Source organism: Cadophora gregata, assembly GCF_030347475.1.
Source record: "Cadophora gregata isolate MNR1 chromosome Unknown scaffold_11, whole genome shotgun sequence".
NCBI classification, from domain to species: Eukaryota; Fungi; Ascomycota; class Leotiomycetes; order Helotiales; family Ploettnerulaceae; genus Cadophora; species Cadophora gregata.
In genome coordinates, this window is record NW_026695934.1 from 135018 (window position 1) to 154961 (window position 19944).

The 19944-nt window shown below is 46.3% G+C and overlaps 9 protein-coding genes across 9 annotated transcripts; 4 read left to right on the plus strand and 5 right to left on the minus strand.

Annotated features, from left to right (window-relative positions):
- Window positions 1-1241: 1241 nt before the first annotated feature.
- ONS95_002146 (uncharacterized protein) lies at window positions 1242-2711 on the minus strand. Its single transcript, XM_058495386.1, has 2 exons — window positions 2549-2711; window positions 1242-2501 (listed from the first exon to the last, which is right to left on the minus strand). Exon 2 carries the CDS (start codon window positions 2488-2490, stop codon window positions 1714-1716), a length of 777 nt encoding a protein of 258 aa, XP_058354114.1. The 5' UTR covers window positions 2491-2501; window positions 2549-2711; the 3' UTR covers window positions 1242-1713.
- An 817-nt stretch (window positions 2712-3528) lies between these two features.
- Window positions 3529-5079, minus strand: ONS95_002147 (uncharacterized protein; the record flags this gene model as incomplete). The annotated part of the gene is made up of 3 exons (XM_058495387.1): window positions 4827-5079; window positions 4255-4765; window positions 3529-4019 (listed from the first exon to the last, which is right to left on the minus strand). The coding sequence occupies exon 3, from the start codon at window positions 4015-4017 to the stop codon at window positions 3529-3531; it is 489 nt and encodes a 162-aa protein (XP_058354115.1). The 5' UTR covers window positions 4018-4019; window positions 4255-4765; window positions 4827-5079.
- Window positions 5080-5154: 75 nt separating this feature from the next.
- ONS95_002148 (uncharacterized protein) lies at window positions 5155-6057 on the plus strand. Its single transcript, XM_058495388.1, has one exon. The coding sequence runs from the start codon at window positions 5194-5196 to the stop codon at window positions 5899-5901; it is 708 nt and encodes a 235-aa protein (XP_058354116.1). The 5' UTR covers window positions 5155-5193; the 3' UTR covers window positions 5902-6057.
- Window positions 6058-6279: 222 nt separating this feature from the next.
- ONS95_002149 (uncharacterized protein) lies at window positions 6280-6927 on the plus strand (the record flags this gene model as incomplete). The annotated part of the gene is made up of 1 exon (XM_058495389.1): window positions 6280-6927. The coding sequence occupies one exon, from the start codon at window positions 6280-6282 to the stop codon at window positions 6925-6927; it is 648 nt and encodes a 215-aa protein (XP_058354117.1).
- A 527-nt stretch (window positions 6928-7454) lies between these two features.
- On the plus strand, window positions 7455-8026 carry ONS95_002150 (uncharacterized protein; the record flags this gene model as incomplete). The annotated part of the gene is made up of 2 exons (XM_058495390.1): window positions 7455-7900; window positions 7951-8026. 2 exons carry the CDS (start codon window positions 7455-7457, stop codon window positions 8024-8026), a joined length of 522 nt encoding a protein of 173 aa, XP_058354118.1.
- A 550-nt stretch (window positions 8027-8576) lies between these two features.
- Window positions 8577-9685, minus strand: ONS95_002151 (uncharacterized protein). Its single transcript, XM_058495391.1, has 3 exons — window positions 9143-9685; window positions 9038-9094; window positions 8577-8986 (listed from the first exon to the last, which is right to left on the minus strand). The coding sequence occupies exons 1-3, from the start codon at window positions 9562-9564 to the stop codon at window positions 8782-8784; spliced, it is 684 nt and encodes a 227-aa protein (XP_058354119.1). The 5' UTR covers window positions 9565-9685; the 3' UTR covers window positions 8577-8781.
- Window positions 9686-12793: 3108 nt separating this feature from the next.
- ONS95_002152 (uncharacterized protein) lies at window positions 12794-13849 on the minus strand (the record flags this gene model as incomplete). The annotated part of the gene is made up of 1 exon (XM_058495392.1): window positions 12794-13849. One exon carries the CDS (start codon window positions 13847-13849, stop codon window positions 12794-12796), a length of 1056 nt encoding a protein of 351 aa, XP_058354120.1.
- Window positions 13850-14690: 841 nt separating this feature from the next.
- On the plus strand, window positions 14691-16175 carry ONS95_002153 (uncharacterized protein). Its single transcript, XM_058495393.1, has one exon. It carries the CDS (start codon window positions 14779-14781, stop codon window positions 15415-15417), a length of 639 nt encoding a protein of 212 aa, XP_058354121.1. The 5' UTR covers window positions 14691-14778; the 3' UTR covers window positions 15418-16175.
- A 222-nt stretch (window positions 16176-16397) lies between these two features.
- ONS95_002154 (uncharacterized protein) lies at window positions 16398-18579 on the minus strand. Its single transcript, XM_058495394.1, has 5 exons — window positions 18284-18579; window positions 17878-18215; window positions 17511-17824; window positions 17202-17442; window positions 16398-17135 (listed from the first exon to the last, which is right to left on the minus strand). The coding sequence occupies exons 1-5, from the start codon at window positions 18568-18570 to the stop codon at window positions 16951-16953; spliced, it is 1365 nt and encodes a 454-aa protein (XP_058354122.1). The 5' UTR covers window positions 18571-18579; the 3' UTR covers window positions 16398-16950.
- Between the last annotated feature and the right edge of the window lie 1365 nt (window positions 18580-19944).

Genomic DNA, 19944 nt, shown 5'->3' on the forward strand with positions numbered 1-19944 from the left:
CACACATGAGTCTCCTCATACCCGTTTGCACCCCGTCATACTTCCCTCATGGTTCCAAGAAGGTACACATTCAAGGCCCTGTATAATACCTTTATCACTGTGTCAAGCGTCGTCAACGAAACCGAAGGATAAACGCCCACCTGGATACTTCCTGAATCTTATTAAGCTGCATAAGAATCCCTATACTATGCTTAAAAGCAGCTATTCTAAGACGACCAAGGTTTAATCACGCAGTTGTCCAGATCTTATGATCGACCTTATCCTAGCTTTGCAAAATCAACTAGTAAACCACATTCTTCGCCCCGTAACAATACCCAAGCTGCGGCTTTGTAATGGGTGTATTTGGACCAATTAGACTGATATCGTGCTAACAATCCTATAGTCGAGCATATTCTTGAATGAAACTTGACGCTCCAACGTGGAAAGATACGGATATTCGGCTTCCTGTGTTTAAGTTAGTCGTGCGAAAAGCTTCTTTCACACCTACGACTGTCTTTGGGAAAGCCTTCTTTGATGTGCCACTACCATCTAGCCGGAGTTCTCAGAGGCAGGTTGAACAAACACACGATGAGGTTAACTAAAGAGTTGTCGAAGAACTCACAGCAAGCGTTCACGACATGTTGGAGTAAACTATGAACAATACTTGGAGGAAATATAGTCAAACAACGTGAGAATACCTACGAAGGGCCCAGAGCTCAATACTGAGGTAGTCCAAGGCAAAAGGCCACACTTATCGGCATGAACTTAAGTCAATCTTGCAAGCTTTCGTATAGATGTGTATTCGGCATTGTCATGAAGAGGTCGGCGATCGACAGGTGCGAAGCAGCTGGGGCACATCACCTGCAATCTATCCAGTGCGATAATCGATGACCAGCATACGGTTGATATACAGGGATCTACCTATGCGGAAATTGCCAATATCATGCGTGGCTATAATTTCTGGTCGAAGATGTGACTGCAGAACTCGTATCAGAATTTTGCCGGGCTGAAGGATCTGGCCAAGATGTTTACACCCTTTTGAATAGCTTAGATCTGGCAGCTTTTACAGGGACATACAAGGATCGCAGTGTCATGTACGATGGGATGATCAATGTATTTAACGGTGTGGTCAGCCATTTCGAACAGGAGTTGTGTGCATATGCATGGGTGAGACGAGGACCAACCTTCAGTATTGCACGGCATTTAATACTGTCGTTTTTGAAATATTTGTCGCAAGAGTCTTGAGGATACTACAAGGATACCAGGATTTCAATGAACGCACGACTTGATTGTACAAAATACCCAATTGTTTCCTATATAGACAATGCACTTTTCACCCAAGTCCTCGGTCTCTACCGTCTTCCAGCTGGTACCTCAAAGGCCAATCTTATCCTGCTTCGAATTTTAACCGATAAAAAATTGCATCAATTGGGAGCACTCCAAGAGAAGATAGAGATGAAATGAAAGGTCAGAGTTGACTGAAGTTTTCTCATCAAGGCCGAAGTCCTAACAGAGTAGGCATCAATTTCGATCCTAATTTGACTCTGGCAAAACAGACTCAAGCAGCATTAGTTCATGAATTCCCCGTGTTATGCATCCGCCACCGCCAGGAGTGTCTCCATCAGGATTCACACCACCCTGGCTATCCTATCAGACTTCCGGCCTCGCTTTTGACGAGCTTTTTTCTTCTCTTTTCCTTTCTCTAGCAAGTCGAAATATCACTATGTGCCTCCTTCACCAGATGATATCTCTTGTATGCCAGACAACCGCCAGTTCAGACAAATAGCTTTGCAAAACCCGATCTACAGCACGATCTTTACTCCAGGCGCTTTCCCATGCAGGCCGCCAAAGAGCCTTAACATATTCCCAATACTCGGGGTAATAGCCAGACAGTTCCCAATCTAAAACCGCAACAACCTTTGTTCCTTGCACAATAATGTTCCTTGGAGCAAAGTCGCCATGTGTCAAAACAACCTCGTGGTTTCGCATTGAGTTAAGTATCATTTCGCATACCACATCGACCCAGGGACCTTGCTTTGACTTCCTGAGAGCTGTAACAATGCCCTCGTTAAACTGTTTTTCGTTGTCGTATGGCCCGTAACCACCCAGATTGTCAGTAAAGAGCTGGTCTTCGCAAGCTGTACCGTCAATACCGCCAATAAAAGTGCCCTTGAGTTTCCGGAGTTCGGAGAATATATCTCGGAGCTGTCCAATGATTAAGCTCTTCTGAGACGGGTTTAATTTGTCCCAAACATGCTCGAGACAGTCACCCTCAATGAACTCCATGACAATCCTAACATGACCCGTCGTTTCATCTTTATATGCGTTGTAGACTTTAGGCACTGGGATAGAAGTGTTTCCCCGCACCAATCTCATCGTCGCAGCTTCGGTCAGGCGAACGCAGTCACCCGTCTTGACAATGGTGCTTGCATCAACTTTGAAAACAGGACAGAACTTGCCAAAGCGCTCCGCATTCGCTAGTTCGTCCTCAGAGATTATTCTTCTCTGCATAATGTTCAGCACTACTTTTATTAGCAAAGGACTAATCAGGGAATATCAAAGAACTTGCCACGGCGAAGATACACAACAGTAGACAGTAAAATTAGATCTCAGAGGACGAAGTGAGTATTCCAGGATAACTTTCCTGCTTCATGGATGTCAAAAAACCCTGTAGCTCAGTCTAAGCTAAATGGTGTATTTCAGTCGTCCATCCAACCATGAGCAGAGCGTCATTTTCGACGTTGTGCTGATGCTTACGTTACCAACTGTACTAAAATTGTTTTCTTTTGGCCTTGTGGCCTAAGGCACCTCAGCGCTGCTTTGCCCTTCAACGTCTGATGAAATAAAGGAGAGTCCTGGAATTGTGCATCACCAACTACTCTAGCAGCTCTAACATTGGTCAATTAGAAAGTCTGATCCTGTGCGCACCGCCCAGTGTGACACGAGCATCATGGCAAATCCATCGCCCAGCGACCTCGGCAACCATGTTACGTACTTTAGCAAATACCTCTGGGATTGGCTCCCGTGTATCGAATCCGCAAAGAAGTTGCCTATTCCAACCCCGCTGGTGATGACCATGATTGCGGCCATGGGTTTTATGCTCAGCAAGATCAAAATGGCCCAAGCTTGAGCACGGTAAGGACGCCCTCACAACGATTCAGAATGAATTGAAATCAACAGCCAAGAGCATCAAAACAGGCAACGCTGATAAATCGAGTCACAGGCGCAATTATGAAAAAAGTGGCAGAGGCCGGGAAGGCGGCAGCTGTCACTCTGCAAGAGACAAATAACATTGCAAAAAGCATCCCCTGTACCCCCTTTCCTTGAGCTTCAAACGCCTCACCACCCAGCTACAACTAAGCTGTTAGACTAAATACATAAGCGATAAACTAGTCTCTAACGAGGTTCCTCTTGCCATCACAAAAAAATAGATACGGTCCAGCAGTATCTACCAAGAAGTGCGAATAGTCTTCTATCATCTTGTAGGCAACCATTCCCTCCTCTCTATCAATAGCCTCTATATGTAACGTGCCATCATAAGACCGAACACTATAGCCACACCCATTGAACACCATCCCAGCGGCGCCATCTCTGCTGATCTTCATCCCATACATTCGTGTCACTTCCCCCTGCCGCAGTCGCTGCACCCTGAGCATGGGGATCACGTTCCATCTTTGCTTGCAAAGTCTCCTTTGTACCATTGGCAACCAAGCCCTTCCGCTCGAGGTCGCCAAGAACCTCAACAGCCCAAGACTGGCAGAACTGAGGCGCGATCTTCTGTGCAGAAGCTTTCAACTTATTGACATCGCTCTTTTTAATGGTTCCGATATGCTCAGTGGATGCAATGCCGTTACTATTGACCCTCTTATTTGCTTCGATCTGCAAGACATAATCGGTTCCTTGCGTTGGCCCGCCGGTGACGTGATAGTAGGTGCAACGGTCGCTATTCTCCGGGACAGCCAAGATGATCCAGTGAAGTACATCATTCCCTCGACGTTGGCCATATGCTACATAAAGCTCGAGTACCTGGGAAGACATGACTGATTTGCTGGTCAGTTTCTGGATCCTTGAAGAAATTGAAGCTAGGAAGGAAGACTCTCACTTGAAGCCCTGGATATGACTGGTGCTTGCTTGCAAAGATATCGGTAAGATGAAAGTGATAGATAATGTATCGGTGAAACAAGTGTTCAATTACCACCGGACAGTGGTGTACAAGGCAATAAAACGTTGGGAAATGTACATATGTTTCGTTGACTGGATGTATGACTGACTGACAGCTGACTGACTGATGGGAGATGCCTTTCTTTTAAAGTAAAATCCCTTCAGACTGACAAAGACATATGGGCCCCCGAGGAGACCTGCCAGAATAGCATCACTCCGAAACTTCTCGCTTGTGGTACGATGTAGCATGTTTAGCAGATAATGTCCATATTCAATAGGTTTACCAAGGATAAGAGCGCTTCCATGTTCACACAGGGGTACCAATAGGAAAGACTAATCGGCTCCCATTATCTGAGAGACATTCACAGGCGATCTTGGTTCTGAAGCTGTGCGTGTCAGCTGTGTCTTGTCTGTCGCCAGTTCAGCGTCTAACTACAGCTTGCTGGCATTGTCCTGTGGCACAGCCAAAAAGATTGGCTGATGTCTTCCGATCACAACTTCAGAGCCGCCAGGCAAGGTTGTTCGGCAATAATTGGCCGCATTGTGACAACCTTTTGCCAAGGGCGACTGCCAGGGCCTCGAAATTGGTCGAGCGGTTAGAATAACCGCCCCTGGCCCGAGTGTCCTAAAGAAAAAAACGTCAGTTTCCGTTCCTGACGCAGCCTGAGCTGAATTGATGAGCAAACCTTGTAGCGGGCCAAACCATGAACACCCACACAAAAAGAGAGGTAGCACTCAAGCTACAAGGAGTACTTTGGTACAGAAAAGCGGACTGTGCAAATCCCAAGATATGACATTTCTGAGGCGTGGTGCTTGTCACATAGGAGGTAGAGAAGAGATAAGATTAAATAGAATATCTTTAAAGAGCGCAGTTGTTGTTATTGTCTCAAGTGTTGTTGTTGATGTTAGTTTCAATACTCCGAAGTCCCACCGCCAAGCTGTATCATGTCACGTGATCACTCTCTACTCCAGCAAACAACATAAATCAGGTGGCCCGGCCACAATATTTGTGACCTGTCAACAACCACTGAGTTCCAGGCCACATTTGCCAGTATGGAAACCAACGCAGAAATATCAGACGATGTGCTCATACAACAAACATTTTCCGAGTCGGACTTCAGACAGCTCGTCCACGATTCTATGAAACCCACCTACCGTTCACATGACGCTCACAACGAAATCCATCTCCCTGTTCTCAACCAAACGCCTGCTCTCTCTTTCACCACTGTCTTGATCGGCGACTCCATGATCGAACGCCTACAGACTACTGGCTCGAGTACTCGCATCGCTCAACTTCCCTCCTCCTTCAATGCAGGTGTTGGCGGTGATCGAATCGAGAACGTCCTCTATAGACTTGACCTTGGTTTATTTACATCCCTCAAAAACCGTGGAATCAAACTATGGGTCTTGATGATAGGGACGAACCATATCGCGCAAAAGAAGGGGCTGAAGAAGAAGGAGCTAGACGCATATAAAGTGTTGGTCCAGGCATTGTTACGAATTGCACCTCAGAGTCGGATCCTTGCGTGTGGGCTCTTTCAAAGGAGAGATGTAGATGATGGGAATATGGAGCGGGCGAATCTAACGTTGAAAGAGGTAGTGGGAGAGATAAACAAGCAGCTTGGTGGAGAAAAAGTGTTTTGGGTCGACGCACCGGGAGGAGTGAAGGGGCACCTAGTAGATCATGTACACCTTAACGAAGAAGGATACCGAATCTGGGATGAGGTATTATATCCGACGATTATGGGTTTATCGTCGTAATTTGAAAGGAGAAAAGCATTGCAACTTAAACATCATCAAAGCTTTACAATTTTCTTCATCCCTCATGTTGTCATGGAACTGTATGCTACCCGTGGAATGAAGGCTTCGATGCCTAGTCGTGATTGTTGAGCCATTTACTTGGAGATCACATGATACCTTCACTGAACAAGTCAATCGCTGTTTTGCTAAGCGACAACTGTTTCCGCTAAATAGGGTACAATGGCTGTTCTGTACTCACGAAATGCAGAAGGCCTTTGTTCTCAGAGATAAATTCAATCAGTGACGCGCACATTCTTGTTATAATTCCATCGCGCCGCGATCCTGGACATTCCCTGATAATAATTGCCAGTCACGTCTCAGTGTTCCCATTCTCTCCCCATGGAAAAGCCACGGGAACAATATACGCTTGATGAGCATGATATCTCAAAAGTAGATGTTTGCCGAAAGTATCAGAGATCTCTTGCAGCCTATGAACAAGCCATAAGTCGGCACTGGGAAGCCTGTATTAGGTATACCAACCAAGCAGAACGTTATGTTGGGATGACTCTTTCGTACAACAAGAAGGCAAAACTGTATTTGCAGACCTTTTCACAAAGCCCCCAGAATTCTGGGGTATCAAATGACATTGAACTGCCTTTTCCTCCGGCAATTCCCAAGGTTGCTGTAATGCCAATCGCCCCTAAACGCAATTTAGTGATCTCAACGCCTTTTCCCCCTACAGTAAGCTCATCGCAATGTCAGACTACTTATGAGGATGGCATGATTCTCAAACGTCTTCAAGCTCTGGATCGTATGGAACATGAATGCAGACACATGATTGCGAGCGCAAATGCACGAATCGGTGTGGCAAGACGCCAAATCGACACTGCCAGTGGTGAGATTGAGAGTCCGATGATTAATGCCCACAATTTAGCTATCCGGACCAAGACTGGGATAATCAAGCGGAAGGAACCAGAGGATGTGTCAATGGGTCCGAATAAGAGACAGCGTACCGGTGAACTAGCTCTTCGAACCAAGAGCAGTTAGATCCGCCGCCGCACATACTTGTTGTCCATGTCGCCTAGTGGAAGGTTTGAAGTCTGATGACTTTGAATGACTGCCTCTGATTGTGACAATTTTTCTGTAGTGAACTGAGTGTAGCGATGGAAGATAGACACTAGAGAATGACGATGGATCTGCTATGCTCACAAAGGTAATGGTCTTCTGAGCAGGAATGACTAGTGCAAGGGACTCGTTCTGGTAATTTAAACAAATAAATTTCATTTGCTATTGCACCAAACTACACTATTTGGACATGAATATTCTATTCACTTAAAAGTGAAGGCCTTACCGAAAGGAGATGACGCATAGGTACCTACCATCAAGAACCGGTTCCAGTTGCGGCCGTCTGTACTAGCTTCAGCTCGCTACAGTAAGCGAGACCAGGCTGGTTGGTCACATCTCAACAACAATAAATAAAGCTCGACACAATCCACACGACTTCGACCAGCACATCCACCAAAACCCTGGAGAAGTTCAACGAAGCACCACTGAGTCGACCAGGACTTAGAATCATGTCTACAATCGACCTCGACCCGACCCCCGCCATGCCACGCGACGAACGCAAAGCCCTCATCGACATCCAACTCACCGGTCTTAAAACATTCATCAAGACCCCCAACTGCACAGACAGTAACCTCAGATTAATCAGCATCGAGCTCGCTATCTTAATGGCCAAGATCTCGAGTGACCGTCCTTCCCAGCCGTCCGCTGTATCCAAGTCATTTACCCCTTCTTCGGTGCGCTCGAGCAATAAGGTGATGAAGACTAGGCAAACCTCTCGGGAGAAGAGGCATGAATGGGAGAAGAAATTACGCGACAAGGAAGGCAAGATGGTTGTGGGTGGTGCGAATGGTGGGGTGGCTTCTGGACGTGCTGTTGTAGGGAGGAGAGAGGGAAGGAGGAGAGCTAGGGCGCCGAGGTTGACGAGGGATGAGGCTGAGGCTTTGGGACTGTTTAGGTATGTTGGAATAGCTTGAGAGGTCTTGTATATACTGATAATAGTGGTAGTAATTTGTCACTTCGGGTTAAGGAGAAGGAGAATATACCAGAGGGAGGAATGGAGTCAATGGAGAAGAAGGATTGAACAGGTGGGAAGTCAGTACCCCAGACCTGGTATCTACACAATCAATGCTCACAGCAACTGTACAATTTTTCCAGTCTTTATTTAGCGTTATGGGGTTATAGGAGATATTTTTGCTTGACAGGATTTAGATTCCTTTGAGAGTTCTCCGTTTATGCATATGGGCAGATTAGTTATATTAGTTCAACTTTATGATAAATCTTTAGCAATATGAAGAGCCCTTTTTGCACCCCACTCACATGAAACCGGTATGCCCAATAATATCATGTTCGCATCTCTGTGTACTATGTCCTCTAAAAATTCCCGAGAAGATTTTCCTGTTTCCCAGCTTTTAAAACCTACATACCATCTAAACCTGACTCACGGTTTATACCTCGAAGAAAGAATTGAGTTGTCTCAACATCATTTATCTTACAAAGACCTGGGAATTGCATCTCGTCACTTCCATCGCATGCTATGTGTTGGCCGCTCGTTGTATCCCACCACGAGATTTATGAAATATGCAGGATATTACTATATCTTCCTGAAGCACTTTCAAGTGGATTGTAATCTGTTTCATTTCATTATCATTAATTGATTGGAGACATTCAACTCTATCGTCAAAGTCTAACTCCTGAGAACTCCCTCCTCTCTAAAAGCAATATGAACACTATGCCATTCCTCCTTGCCTTGAAATTCGTTGCCTTGAAGGTGCAGCACGTTTTCTGTACCCGCATTCTTCCTTTCACTCAGTTGAGCTTTGCCTCTTATCGTTCACATTAATCGTGTTGGTCGCTTCTACCTTCGCACGTATTGTAAGACTTCAGTATGTCAGTAGCGACACAAATCCAGATTTCATTTGCAATGGAGACTCGCTCAGTGAAAGACAGCTTGACCGGAGATAGCGATGGAGTGGCCTCATTGATTGGCATGGGTGGTGTTGGGATGCCGCTGTTATGGGAGCTTGGCGGAAGATCAGGGGGACTGTGACCGTCAGCGCCAATTTCGTCGGGCGTCAGACAAGGATGTACTTACCTGCTGCGAGTGTCTTGAGCGGAACTCGGTACTGCTAGAGCGGAGTGTCTTTTCATTCTGGAACACTTTTAGTATAATCCCTAAACAAAAGCAGACTATATTTACAACTCAGTATAACTCTCTAAAGCTTTCGAGACCTCAGCACATGCGGAAATCTTCTTAGCAGGCACGGTAGTCTTGAAAATCGTAGACGGCCTACCACTCATAGCTCGTGCAGTCCTTCGTCTTATCAACCTAGCTTTGTGCGAAGGCGGGCAGGAAGGAGACTCAAGATCACACCAAGTTTCAGCGGATGGGAGAGTATCCAGCAGAGGAGTTGGTCTCCAAGGAGTTAATGGTGGGCGAATGAGGCCTGAGCCGATGAAAGAATCCGCTGGGGCTGGTACCTTAGACTCAATGCATGTGTGAGACGGGTTTATCGGAGAAAGTTCTTTAGCTTTATACATACCTCGATACAAGGCAATGCCAGCTGGATTGATGCTGCGATTGGCTGTCTCGGATATGGATTTTGGTTTGCGGTAGGACATGTCGGGGATTGGATTTGGATTGGGACGGACGTGGCTGATGTGCTATGGCTTGAGTGCTGGGGGATTGGGTGTGGGTTGGGTTTTGTTCGCGTTGTGGGTTGTGATTTGTGAGATGTGTGTAATTTGTCGTGCTATTTGTTGTTGTATTTGTTGACAGCGGGAAGAGGTGTTTATATATGCTGATGGGAGGGGAGGCAGCCGAAGCTCGCTTAATTTGACAGGGGTGTTGTTGCCATTCGAGCCATTGTTCTTTGAAAGCTGGCCAGAATTAGACTTATGACTAAGCGACAGCCTGTTCTGTATCAGAGTATCACCGTCGTGGTTAAGATGAATGACAGAGTGAATTCATGCTTGCGCAAGCCTAGAGAGATCCGTCTTGAACGATCATGAAGCCCAAACTAAGCTCATGGCTGTTTTGGACGAGGGGTTGAAATATGCATCGTTGAAATTGATGGGCTGTTATTATAAGGCGGTACATGTTTAGAATACATTTAAATCGTCGAGTAGTGTGTACTAAGATAGGATGCATAAAGACCTTCCGGAATAACAAAAAATTGGGATCTGAAAAATGAGAATAACTACAAAGCAATTCCCCCAAGGAAACTATATCAAGAGACTATAAAAATAGACTACAAAAGGAAACTGCAAGGCTAGACAAATACGAAAAGCTGGGTACGAGAGGAGACTGTAAAGAGTGATTGAATGCCATACTATTAAAAAGATTACGCTTGAATTATTTATAGAAAGCAAAAAAGCCGCAATTACCTCAAAGAAACTCTAAGTATATATACATCCCACCAATCCCCCACCCCTTACCTCTTAAAATCCCATGCCAGTCTTTCATATCTCAACTCCTCAGCCTTTCTCCTACATTTAGACTATCCCTTACCTTCCACCTTCAAACCGAACTCTGCACGCAGGAGTGGAGCACCGCAACATGCAATCAAAATGTGGCTGGCCATGGAGGCAAGTTTACTTTTATGCCTAGTTCGAGTACCTACTTTATTCTACTAGAGAACAAAGAGCGGATCTTTAATACCTAGTCAAGTATTGCATTTCAGTCCTAGTCGACTAGGATCCAGAAGGTTGAAATCCAGTGGACTTGAGTGTAGAATGGATACTGTTGTGAAGTCACGTGGTTTTGACTTTTATTTCAAGTAGCGATCTTATACTTCTTATAGCATCCCAAAAGGGTTTGAATATCGATATCCTAAAGGATACGTCCGAAAGGTAACGCAAGCGATACCTCACGGACGAGGAAGTTTCCGGGGGAAGATAGCTAGACTGTTAGATGAGGATGAAGTAGATATTCCACAAAAGAGTACGAACAACGCTAGACCTATACATGTACAACTCATTGATCATCAAGTTGGTACGATGCGTAGTCTAAAGTCGAGAGGTAACAGCACAGCTCGCTCAAGAAGTATTCCTATCCAGACTTGAATAATTGGCTGAGCCTTGATTTTCGAGGCGTGGCTGAAGTCTATAAACCCCGCTTGAGTCCCTCCCACAGAGGATTCAGCATCATCTAATAACTAAATCTCGATGTCCGCATGAATCTCTCCACTCGACTTATAAATCCATAGAATTCCCCCATCAGAGGAGAGTGGTGAGGACGTGCCATCAACTGGTTACGTAAACATCTAGTACAGCGAAATCGCACTAGAAGAAAAGGGAACTACTAGACTACACCACAAGTCATCCGGAGACTCAATAATGCCTCACATGTATCAAATTTAAATCCAAAACAAACAAAATCCAAACAATGCCCCATTCGTGACTGTAGGAGTTTTCCCCAACCCCCAGTTCATTTCACCTCATTTCATTTGATTTGAGATTCTAAGCGAAAAAAACTAAAATCAAAAACAAAACAAAAACAAAAAACACAAACAAAAACAAAAATAAAAACTCTACAAATCCCAAGGCGTTTTAATACCAAACCTCTCAATCAACTTTCCAACTTTCCAACCTTCCAACTGAGCTGAAGTTAGGTAGGTAGGTAGATATGTAAGTAAGTAGGAAATATAATTTAATAAACATAAACATATACAGGTGCTCGGACAGAGGGTTCATACTTGCTGTTCATGTTCATGTTCATGTTCATGTTCACTACATATCATATCAAGCAAGCAAGCTGGTCTCTCTTGACTTGCTCCTCTAGGCTCTATTACATTCATCCGAATCTAGGTCCAGATGTAGATGCAGATCCAGATCCCTTTCGGAGTCAAAGTTCAGTAACGAAGAATAGAGAAATGAAGTAGGAAGAGAGAAATGAGGGGAAGAAATAAAAAAGAAGGAAGAAAAAAAAAAGAAGGAAAAAAAAAAGGAAAATTTACGTACTCTATCTTCTGCGGCAATTATTTTGAGTTGAGAAAAGAAAGTGCCTACGTAGAGGCTAGCTCGTTTTCCGTATCTAATCTTACATCACTCAATCTAAATCTAAATTGTCTTTCAAAGGGATATAAGTGGATGGAAAGCTAGTAAGCAGGCAGGCAGGCAGGCAGGCAGGCAAGCACTCAAGCAGGCAGGTAAGGGAAGGTAAGCGGGCAGGCAGGCAAGATAAGGTAAGGCAAGGTAAGGTAAGGTAGGGTTGAAGAGGGAAAAAGGATGGTATTATGTTCAGTATTTCCAAATGCGTTCATTAACTTACTCTACTTCACTCTACTCTACTGTATACAGATAGGCCTGTTTTCTTTTACCTTTCCTTTCTCTTTCCCTCTCTCCTTCCCTTTCATTTCCCTCTGTTATTCCCCTGTCTCTTTCATTCCCCTGTCTCTTTCATTCCCCTCTCTCCTTCCCTTACCCATCCCCTCTCTCATTCTCCTCTCTCCCTCTCTCATCCTCCTCTCTCTCTCACAACAGCACACTATGCACGCCTCGAATCTACCACCGCTCGAAAACCCCCCATCCACCCAAGCCAAGCCAAGCACAAATCAAAAGAACGCCTCATCGCCAGAAGGGGGAAAAAGAGAACCGAAAATCGCACACGAGAATAGAGAAGAAGAAGAAGCTGTATACAATTCAAGCCAAGCCAAGCCAAGTCAACTCAAGCGAACTCAAGCACAATTACAAAAATAATTTTTCCCACCACTTCCCTTCCCTTTCCCACTCCAAAGCCAAAGCCAAAAGTCCTCATAATGCACCTCGATTCCCTGACCCCTCACAGATCCAAGCTTAGTTCCATTTCAAACCCATTTCAAACCAAACGTTCTCCACAATCTACTCTAAGTTAATACCTCCCCGGACTCGCCTCATTCCCCCTCCCATGCCCATGTCCATGCCCTTGACCCTGCCCAGGAACAGGCGGCGCATTCTCCCCATCAAACAAATCCTCCAAATACGCACTCGGCGCCCTCTCATTCCCACCATACCCCTGATTAAGATTCAGCGTGCTCGAACTAGCCATATGGTTACTGCTCTGCTGGCCCGCAATGAACGGGCTATCCGGAGGCGAAGGACCCATACTCCTCGCGCGGCTGTAGCCCTGAGACTGCGGGCCGAGATTGGAGAGGGATATGGCAGGCTGGTGACCGAGATTGACTTGCGACTGGCCGTTTGCAGCGGATGCGGCGCCGGAGGCGTAGTAGCCTGCTGGGAGGTAGTTGCTCCCTCGGTTTCCGGGGTTGGCGAGCCCAGCGCCAGCGGCTCCAGCGGTGGGGGAGAAGAAGAGACTGCTTGTGCTGGCGCCGCCTGTGGCGGTGGTTGGGCGGGCGCCTTTCTTACCGCCTTTGTTGTGGCCGAGGCCGGAGAGGGAGATGGTGGAGTCGCGGTCGGAGTATTTGTAGAAGGGGGCTGGAGGGGCGGGCGTGCGGAAGAGGGCTTTGGTGTCGGCCATGTTTTGGTGTTGGGCGGCGCGTTTGACGGAGCGGTGGAGGGACCAGGCGACGAGACCGCGCCAGAGGAGGACGCTGATGGCCATGAAGCCGAGGATGGCTCCTACGACGATGAAGACGGTTCCATCTGGTAGGGCGCTTTGTTTCATGAAGGGTGCGTTTGCTGTTGGAGGGACTGAAGCAGTAACAGGTTGGATTGCACCTGAAAGTTTGGGCAGACCGGTGAGAGCTCCGCCAGTCGTAACAGCAGAGCCTGTGATGCTTGCAGCTCCTGATGCTTGACCTGTTGTCCCTGATCCGGTGATGGTGGCTGCTTGAGAGAGCGACTTTGTTTGGCCTGTTGTTGAGGCTGAGTTTGAGCCGGTTGCTCTGGCAGAAGATGCAGATGTGCTAGGACTTGCAGATGAAGGAGTAGTTCGTGTGGCCGTAGCCAAGTCTGGAAGAGAACTCATGGTTGAGGTATGTGATTGTTGTGAAAAGAGAAATTCGTGGGCAGATTGATATCTGCGAAGGAGTGAAGGCGCAGGAGGCGAGGTAAGTTGATCCTTCGATTTGTTGACCAATATCAAAGGGTTTCCTCGATAGTGTCCAAATGGAATCCAATCTCGTATCTATTCCAAATTTCTGTCGTCGGCGCAACTCTCTGCAAAGGTTTCAGGATGTATAAAGTCGCAAGTCGTGAGAATCCGGTTTGTTGACCCAGTTCCAAGTCAACCCAAGCAAACAATACCCTTGTATCCTCCCAACTCCCGTCGTATGTCGTGCCTCAAGTAGGGTCTGCCGTACGAACCGTGGTACAAAATCGGTGCTGCCGTCGTATCAAGGGATCCGGTCTTTTGTCCTGGTCCTTGATATCCCTTCCAACCTTCAATTATCCGGCGTAAAGAATACAATGAATGCGGCGTATCGTGTATACAAAGTGATGCAGAGTGATGTTATGCGATACGATACTGCGATGCGTGAAAATACTGCGATGTTGTATAACGAGCGTGGTGCGACGTGAGGCGACAGACTTCGTATTTCCTGTTGTGCTGCCCTGCTGTGGTGTCTTGGTCTTGATGTCTCTCTTCGTAAGGGATGGGAGTCGTCGCTTCTTCCCTCCACATCTCGTGTTGGTCGATCGCCCAGTTCCTGCATTCTTCACGCTTGGACCGAATTGAGTTTAGATCTTAAGACCGCCTGCTATATTTAGTCGTTGGGGGCAACTGAGGCGGTGAAAGGGCGGAAGGCGGAAACGGCAGAAAAGGGCTTGGCTTCAAATGATTTTATTTCGAAGCTTCACATCAGGTCTGAAGCCTGTCAAGATACTCGATTTGCACCTCTCCCAACCACAACACCAGGACAAGACCGCACCTGGAATTGAATAATCAAAATCTTCATCATGGGTACCGCGAAGAAAGTCCGCAAGTTTGGCGCCGTAAGATCCCCATTCAATCGACTCCCCAGCAGCACAGCTAACCCCCACCAGGTCAAACGCCTCATCGGCCAAAACGATGCCCGCTTGAAGAAAAACCAAACCAAAGCCGAAGACGAGTCCAAGAAGAAATCCGCCGAGTCGCAAATCGTCCGCGAAGTCCCCCAGGTCTCCTCCGCGCTCTTCTTCCAATACAACACCGCCCTCGTACCACCCTACTCCATCCTCCTCGACACCAATTTCCTGTCGCACACCGTCCAGCGCAAACTGCCTCTTCTAGAAACTCTGATGGATACACTGTATGCGAACTGTATCCCCGTGATCACGTCGTGTGTTATGGCGGAGTTGGAGAAGCTGGGGCCGAAGTATAGGATTGCGTTGAGGATTGCGAGGGATGAGAGGTGGACGAGGATGCAGTGTGATCATAAGGGGGTGTATGCTGATGATTGTATTGTGGATCGGGTGATGAAGAGTAAGATTTATATTGTGGCGACGAATGATAGGGAGTTGAAGAGGAGGGTGAGGAAGGTGCCGGGTGTGCCGATTATTAGTGTGGCGAGGGGGAAGTATGTGGTTGAGAGGTTACCGGATGCGCCTGAGAAGTAGATTGTGGGGTTTCTATGGAAAAATCGAGAAGGCATTGCATGGCGTTTTGGGGTGGGAGGTTACTTTGGGCGTTCTGGCTGCACGGGCTAAGGGGGCGTGAAAAGTCTGCTCTTTGCTCATAGAAATTGTAAGGCAGCTTTGAGGACTGGAACTTTGGCTGAGATGAGCCTTTCATAGAAGGGTTCACAAAGATCAGAACATAAAAGGCTCAAGGGCTATGATGTTACTTCCAATCCGCGAAACTTGATGGGTCCATTTCAACGGACTTCTAGGCAGAACACGGGAATCTTCTATCGAATTCTCTTTCAACATCTCAAGGCGCCTCTAGAAATCGTTGTCCTCTTTCTGGCCGTCCAGTGGTGGTACCTGAATAGCCGTAGTGATGATTTCCTCGCGCTCAACTCAAGAACCCCAATATCGATCAGCCTCTGCAAACATGACTCTACCTCATCTTCCATCATCGAACAGAAGTGGACGTTAAGCCTTCGATTTCCTCAGTCCAAAGTGCACCCACATGACACTTAGTTGGAATCTGAAATAGGGCATACTCTGGGCGCATAGCCTAGCCGATATGGCCCCGGGGAAGATGGGACGGGATAGGAACTCAAGGCTCGCCTAAAAAGGCAGCTAGTAAACAAAAGTCACGGCTGAATCACTCCCGAAGTAACGACCTCAAACGGGGACTCCGATTCAAGTAAGCCTCGCATCAATGATTTATATGTTATTTTAGTCGAACAATCTATTCAATATCTGATCAACACGATATGCCAAGACACACTATGTCAAAAAGGACTTCCCCACATCGAATGTCTCGCACCCGAACTCCTTGCACGAATCTTGTAGAGTTCAGACCACTTCAAGTGTTTGACTTCCTTCCTGAGAGCCTTACCGAGAGTGTATTGCATCTTTAACTAGCAAAATACCATTACGACGGGGGGTTTATGCAAGACATGAGTGAATATTGCTCAGACGAGATGAGTAACGATAGTTGATTAATTCTTTCATTTTATTTGCCAAGGGGATGTCCTTACACCATCTTCAATCTAAATTGGGTCCGTGTTTGAATTCTGAATTTCAAAACCTGACGAGCTGTCCATCCTTCTGTTCGACAATATCGAGGACTAGCGACTGCGAAGTAAGAAATTGCAGCCAAGTTTGATGTGTATTCTGACTACCAGACAGGTTCGGCCATAAGCAAGTAAGACCATTCAAGAGGTGATTTAAGCACTCCGATGGGGTAAGGACTCGAAGTTCTCTTGCATTTGATTGACGAGCCGCCTTTTCCCACCCAGCACAGCGGTGTTTCCGTGTTCTGCAGTTCAAGAGTGTCATTTTCGATATCGGTAAGATGATTTGGTGGGTGAAGGATTGTCAGCCGCGATTGAGTCGATTCAAATCTTGATGGACGAGAGTGTAAAACTCTCCTGCCTTCACATGTCTTGGTGTCATAGCTGCTTGTGAGCCGTCAAGCTGTCCGTGACCTATCAGCAAGATCTCTTGCTCTTAATCCTATCGAATTCTACCCTGTCTCTATCAAAGTCCCGATTGTAACCAAGGGTCATCTTGGAGTTCCTTTGCAGTGGCCCTCTCCTCAGGCAACCATTTCAGCATTCTCCTGACAAAGGAGATGAACAAAGCCTTCTCCTCTCCTTCCATACACGTCACACAGTCTTCGAGCTTAACGGAAAGTTGGACCAGATCCGGGTGGGTAAAGGAACCTGGTTCAGATATTAGACCAATATGCTCAACACAGACTTGCTTCTTGAGATTGCAGCTGAACATACCATGCAAGTCGAAAAATGGCCCTCCGTAGTAAGCGGAAGCCTTATCGCACCATTTACCGTCGGCATTTGGGAACGATCGTTCCCAAGAGACATCCGTCCAGACGCTCTCAAGATCAATCATCTTCTGGGGTGGTGGTCCAAAGAGTGCAATCATTTCTGCGAGGTGTGCTCGAGCCGTGTACGTATTGTTTTGAGATTTGAGGTTGGTGAAAAGTTCTTTGTCTTCTAGTAGCTCAAAAAGCTATATGTTTCAGCTTAGTTGTTTATTATTTATGACCTCTGCGACCAGTCGGGGAGTATGGGACTTACTAAGACACCGAGATTCCAGATATCGGCGCTATAAGACCATGGAGCTCCAAGTAGCACCTCTGGGGCATGGTAGAGGGCTGGCTGAATGGGGTGGCGGAGAGGTTCTTTTCCATCACCTTTGTGAGCGAGGCCGAAATCCACAATTTTCGGTATCATCCAATACGACTTCAGAGTGCCAAAGTCATTGTGTGATAGGAATATACTACGGTCGCCAACCTTTTTCCGCGGCATTGGATGGTCAGCTTGAGCCGCTGCGTATTCTTCGATCACGCTGAGATCCTCGAAAGACAGTAGTATGTTGGTTGCTTTAAGGTCTATACTTTGGGTCAATATCTCTTCATCCAACTATTTCTGGAGCTTCACAGACCTGTATGGATGAGTTTGAAATCGGAATGAAGACAGTCTAAGCCTTGTAATAAGAAATCGACGTATACTTTGAGTAGTTGAGGAGGAATTCTGTCTCCTGCTAGACGGTGCTGGAATTGATTCAAGGGTTCTCTGAGAGGCTCGAAAACGAGACATAAGTGGTCCTTTCCGGAGGGACCAGTAGTCATGAAATAATCAATTGCAGCCCTGACGAACGCAAAGCCAGGATGAGACGATGCTTTGATCAGGCGTTGATTTATCTCAAGTTCATGCAAGATCGCATCCTTGTACTCTGGATTTGAGGTGTTGATCTTGAGTGCCACGTACTGAGAAGGCATGCTTCATATGTAATCAAATTAGCTGGATTCAAATCAACTCAAACTGATGAGGCAGGTAAGGTATTCTACCTCTGGGGGTCTTCAGCAAGCCAGACAGTAGAGCCCGTGCCCCAACCCAACTTCGACAGGATTTTATATCGACTCTTCAAGACTTGCCCGGGAATTGCTGGGTAATAAAAATCGGGTTGATATCCTGGAACCTTTTCCTCCTCAACCAAGACATTGCTGGGTAGGATTCGAGGGGTGGGAAAGCTCGTCGCCGACGCTGAGGAGCTAGCTGTTCTCCTTGATGTAATTTGTCTAGCAGGCGAGCAAAATGGATGCGAAAGTCGCATGAAGCTTTTCCGTAGAATCATGCTGTTGTGATATGCTTGGAGTATTCCTAAAGAGGAAGAGGGAGGTACTGGTACCACCGCGCTAGTATTTGCCAAGCCACTAGTCCACTTCTCAATTTCTGAGAGCATTATCGTTCACACTTGTTGGACTTATCTATCACTTTCAGAGTGTCTTTTATGCAAGCTAGAGCTTTATTCTCTAATTGCAAATCCATATTTTTTACCAACATATCTTAATGAATGAATCTCGTCATCAAATCGAAGATGTCGCCGGACATAGATAAGTATTTATGCAGTCGTCTAGCCGAGATAGACTATCTTAGGAATCATAATACAGGTTGTCGATTACTAGGAGCCGAGTGCGCTTCTATACCAGTGCTGTTCTGCCTCTATCCCTCATATTCTCTTCATATCTCAACATAGCAACTGCAAATCTCGACTTTTCAGCATACTCATTCAACTCCAAGGAAGCTCTCGCACCGGCCTCGACCTAGAACAGGAACTAAGCAGACATCAAGACCCCTAAGATAAATAAACCCAAGTTAGCAGTGCAAAAGGGCGTGCATGAGGGGATTGCAATAGAGCTCATCGGAAATTCAGTGGCGGGTATGGGATGAAAAGTTCAATAGATGGAGATGCCACATAGTAGAGAGAAACAAGATGAGCAGTCAAGTGGGGGTTAGGGAATTTCAGACCCAACGATGGATGAATCTTGGGTGTTGACATTACATTCATCATGTCGAGAAATTTGAAGCTCTGATTTAACTACTCACTGCATCACTTCCAATCCATAAATTAGACAAACTGTACAGAGATGAGTGTGGAAAGATTTTAACAGCAGAATCAAACCAATGTTCACCTTCCCAAATTTGTTTTATTTTTTGCTTGGGACTAGTGGAATTCCCAGATGGATATAAAGGCTTGCAGAGGCTTAGTCACAGGACTTGGATGAATATGCTTGGAAGGATGAATGACAGGAGAACTTCAGAAATGTGATCTAGACATCAAGTTGTTTTGAGTTCGCGTAAGTCTTGCTAACCTCAAGCGCAAAACCAAAGGCAATGAATGCCATCAAACCTCACCATTCGCCCGCTCCCGACTATGTAAATAGAGATAGCAGCAAAGTGTTTATTGTCATCGAACAAAAGGAAAACAATCATGCAAGCATGGATTTGATCTATTTTTCACTGCTCACTACCAAGCAAGACTTGAATTTTCCTCGTTAGTCCGCAACACCTGCCGCGTTCACCAAGCACCGAGCAGTCCCAGTGTCCGCTCACGTCTTGAGATATTCCCACGCCTTTTTTTCACGAATCCAACTCTATTGATCTCATGGAGACATGAACAAACTTACATGTCTCCAAAGTACCTTCCCATCATCTACCGCACCTGCTC

What these genes read in the sequence shown, in the direction of transcription:
- ONS95_002146 (XM_058495386.1), bottom strand. Translation starts at nt 2,490, where the DNA reads ATGCAGAGAAGAATAATCTCTGAGGACGAACTAGCGAATGCGGAGCGC.
- ONS95_002148 (XM_058495388.1), top strand. Translation starts at nt 5,194, where the DNA reads ATGGAAACCAACGCAGAAATATCAGACGATGTGCTCATACAACAAACA.
- ONS95_002151 (XM_058495391.1), bottom strand. Translation starts at nt 9,564, where the DNA reads ATGTCCTACCGCAAACCAAAATCCATATCCGAGACAGCCAATCGCAGC. An exon ending in TTAGAGAGTTATACTGAGTT is followed by an intron (nt 9,095 to 9,142) that starts GTAAATATAGTC and finishes AAAGTGTTCCAG; the next exon opens with AATGAAAAGACACTCCGCTC. An exon ending in GCTCAAGACACTCGCAGCAG is followed by an intron (nt 8,987 to 9,037) that starts GTAAGTACATCC and finishes TGACGGTCACAG; the next exon opens with TCCCCCTGATCTTCCGCCAA.
- ONS95_002153 (XM_058495393.1), top strand. Translation starts at nt 14,779, where the DNA reads ATGGGTACCGCGAAGAAAGTCCGCAAGTTTGGCGCCGTAAGATCCCCA.
- ONS95_002154 (XM_058495394.1), bottom strand. Translation starts at nt 18,570, where the DNA reads ATGATTCTACGGAAAAGCTTCATGCGACTTTCGCATCCATTTTGCTCG. An exon ending in CTTGCTGAAGACCCCCAGAG is followed by an intron (nt 18,216 to 18,283) that starts GTAGAATACCTT and finishes TTACATATGAAG; the next exon opens with CATGCCTTCTCAGTACGTGG. An exon ending in TTTCAAACTCATCCATACAG is followed by an intron (nt 17,825 to 17,877) that starts GTCTGTGAAGCT and finishes CCCAAAGTATAG; the next exon opens with ACCTTAAAGCAACCAACATA.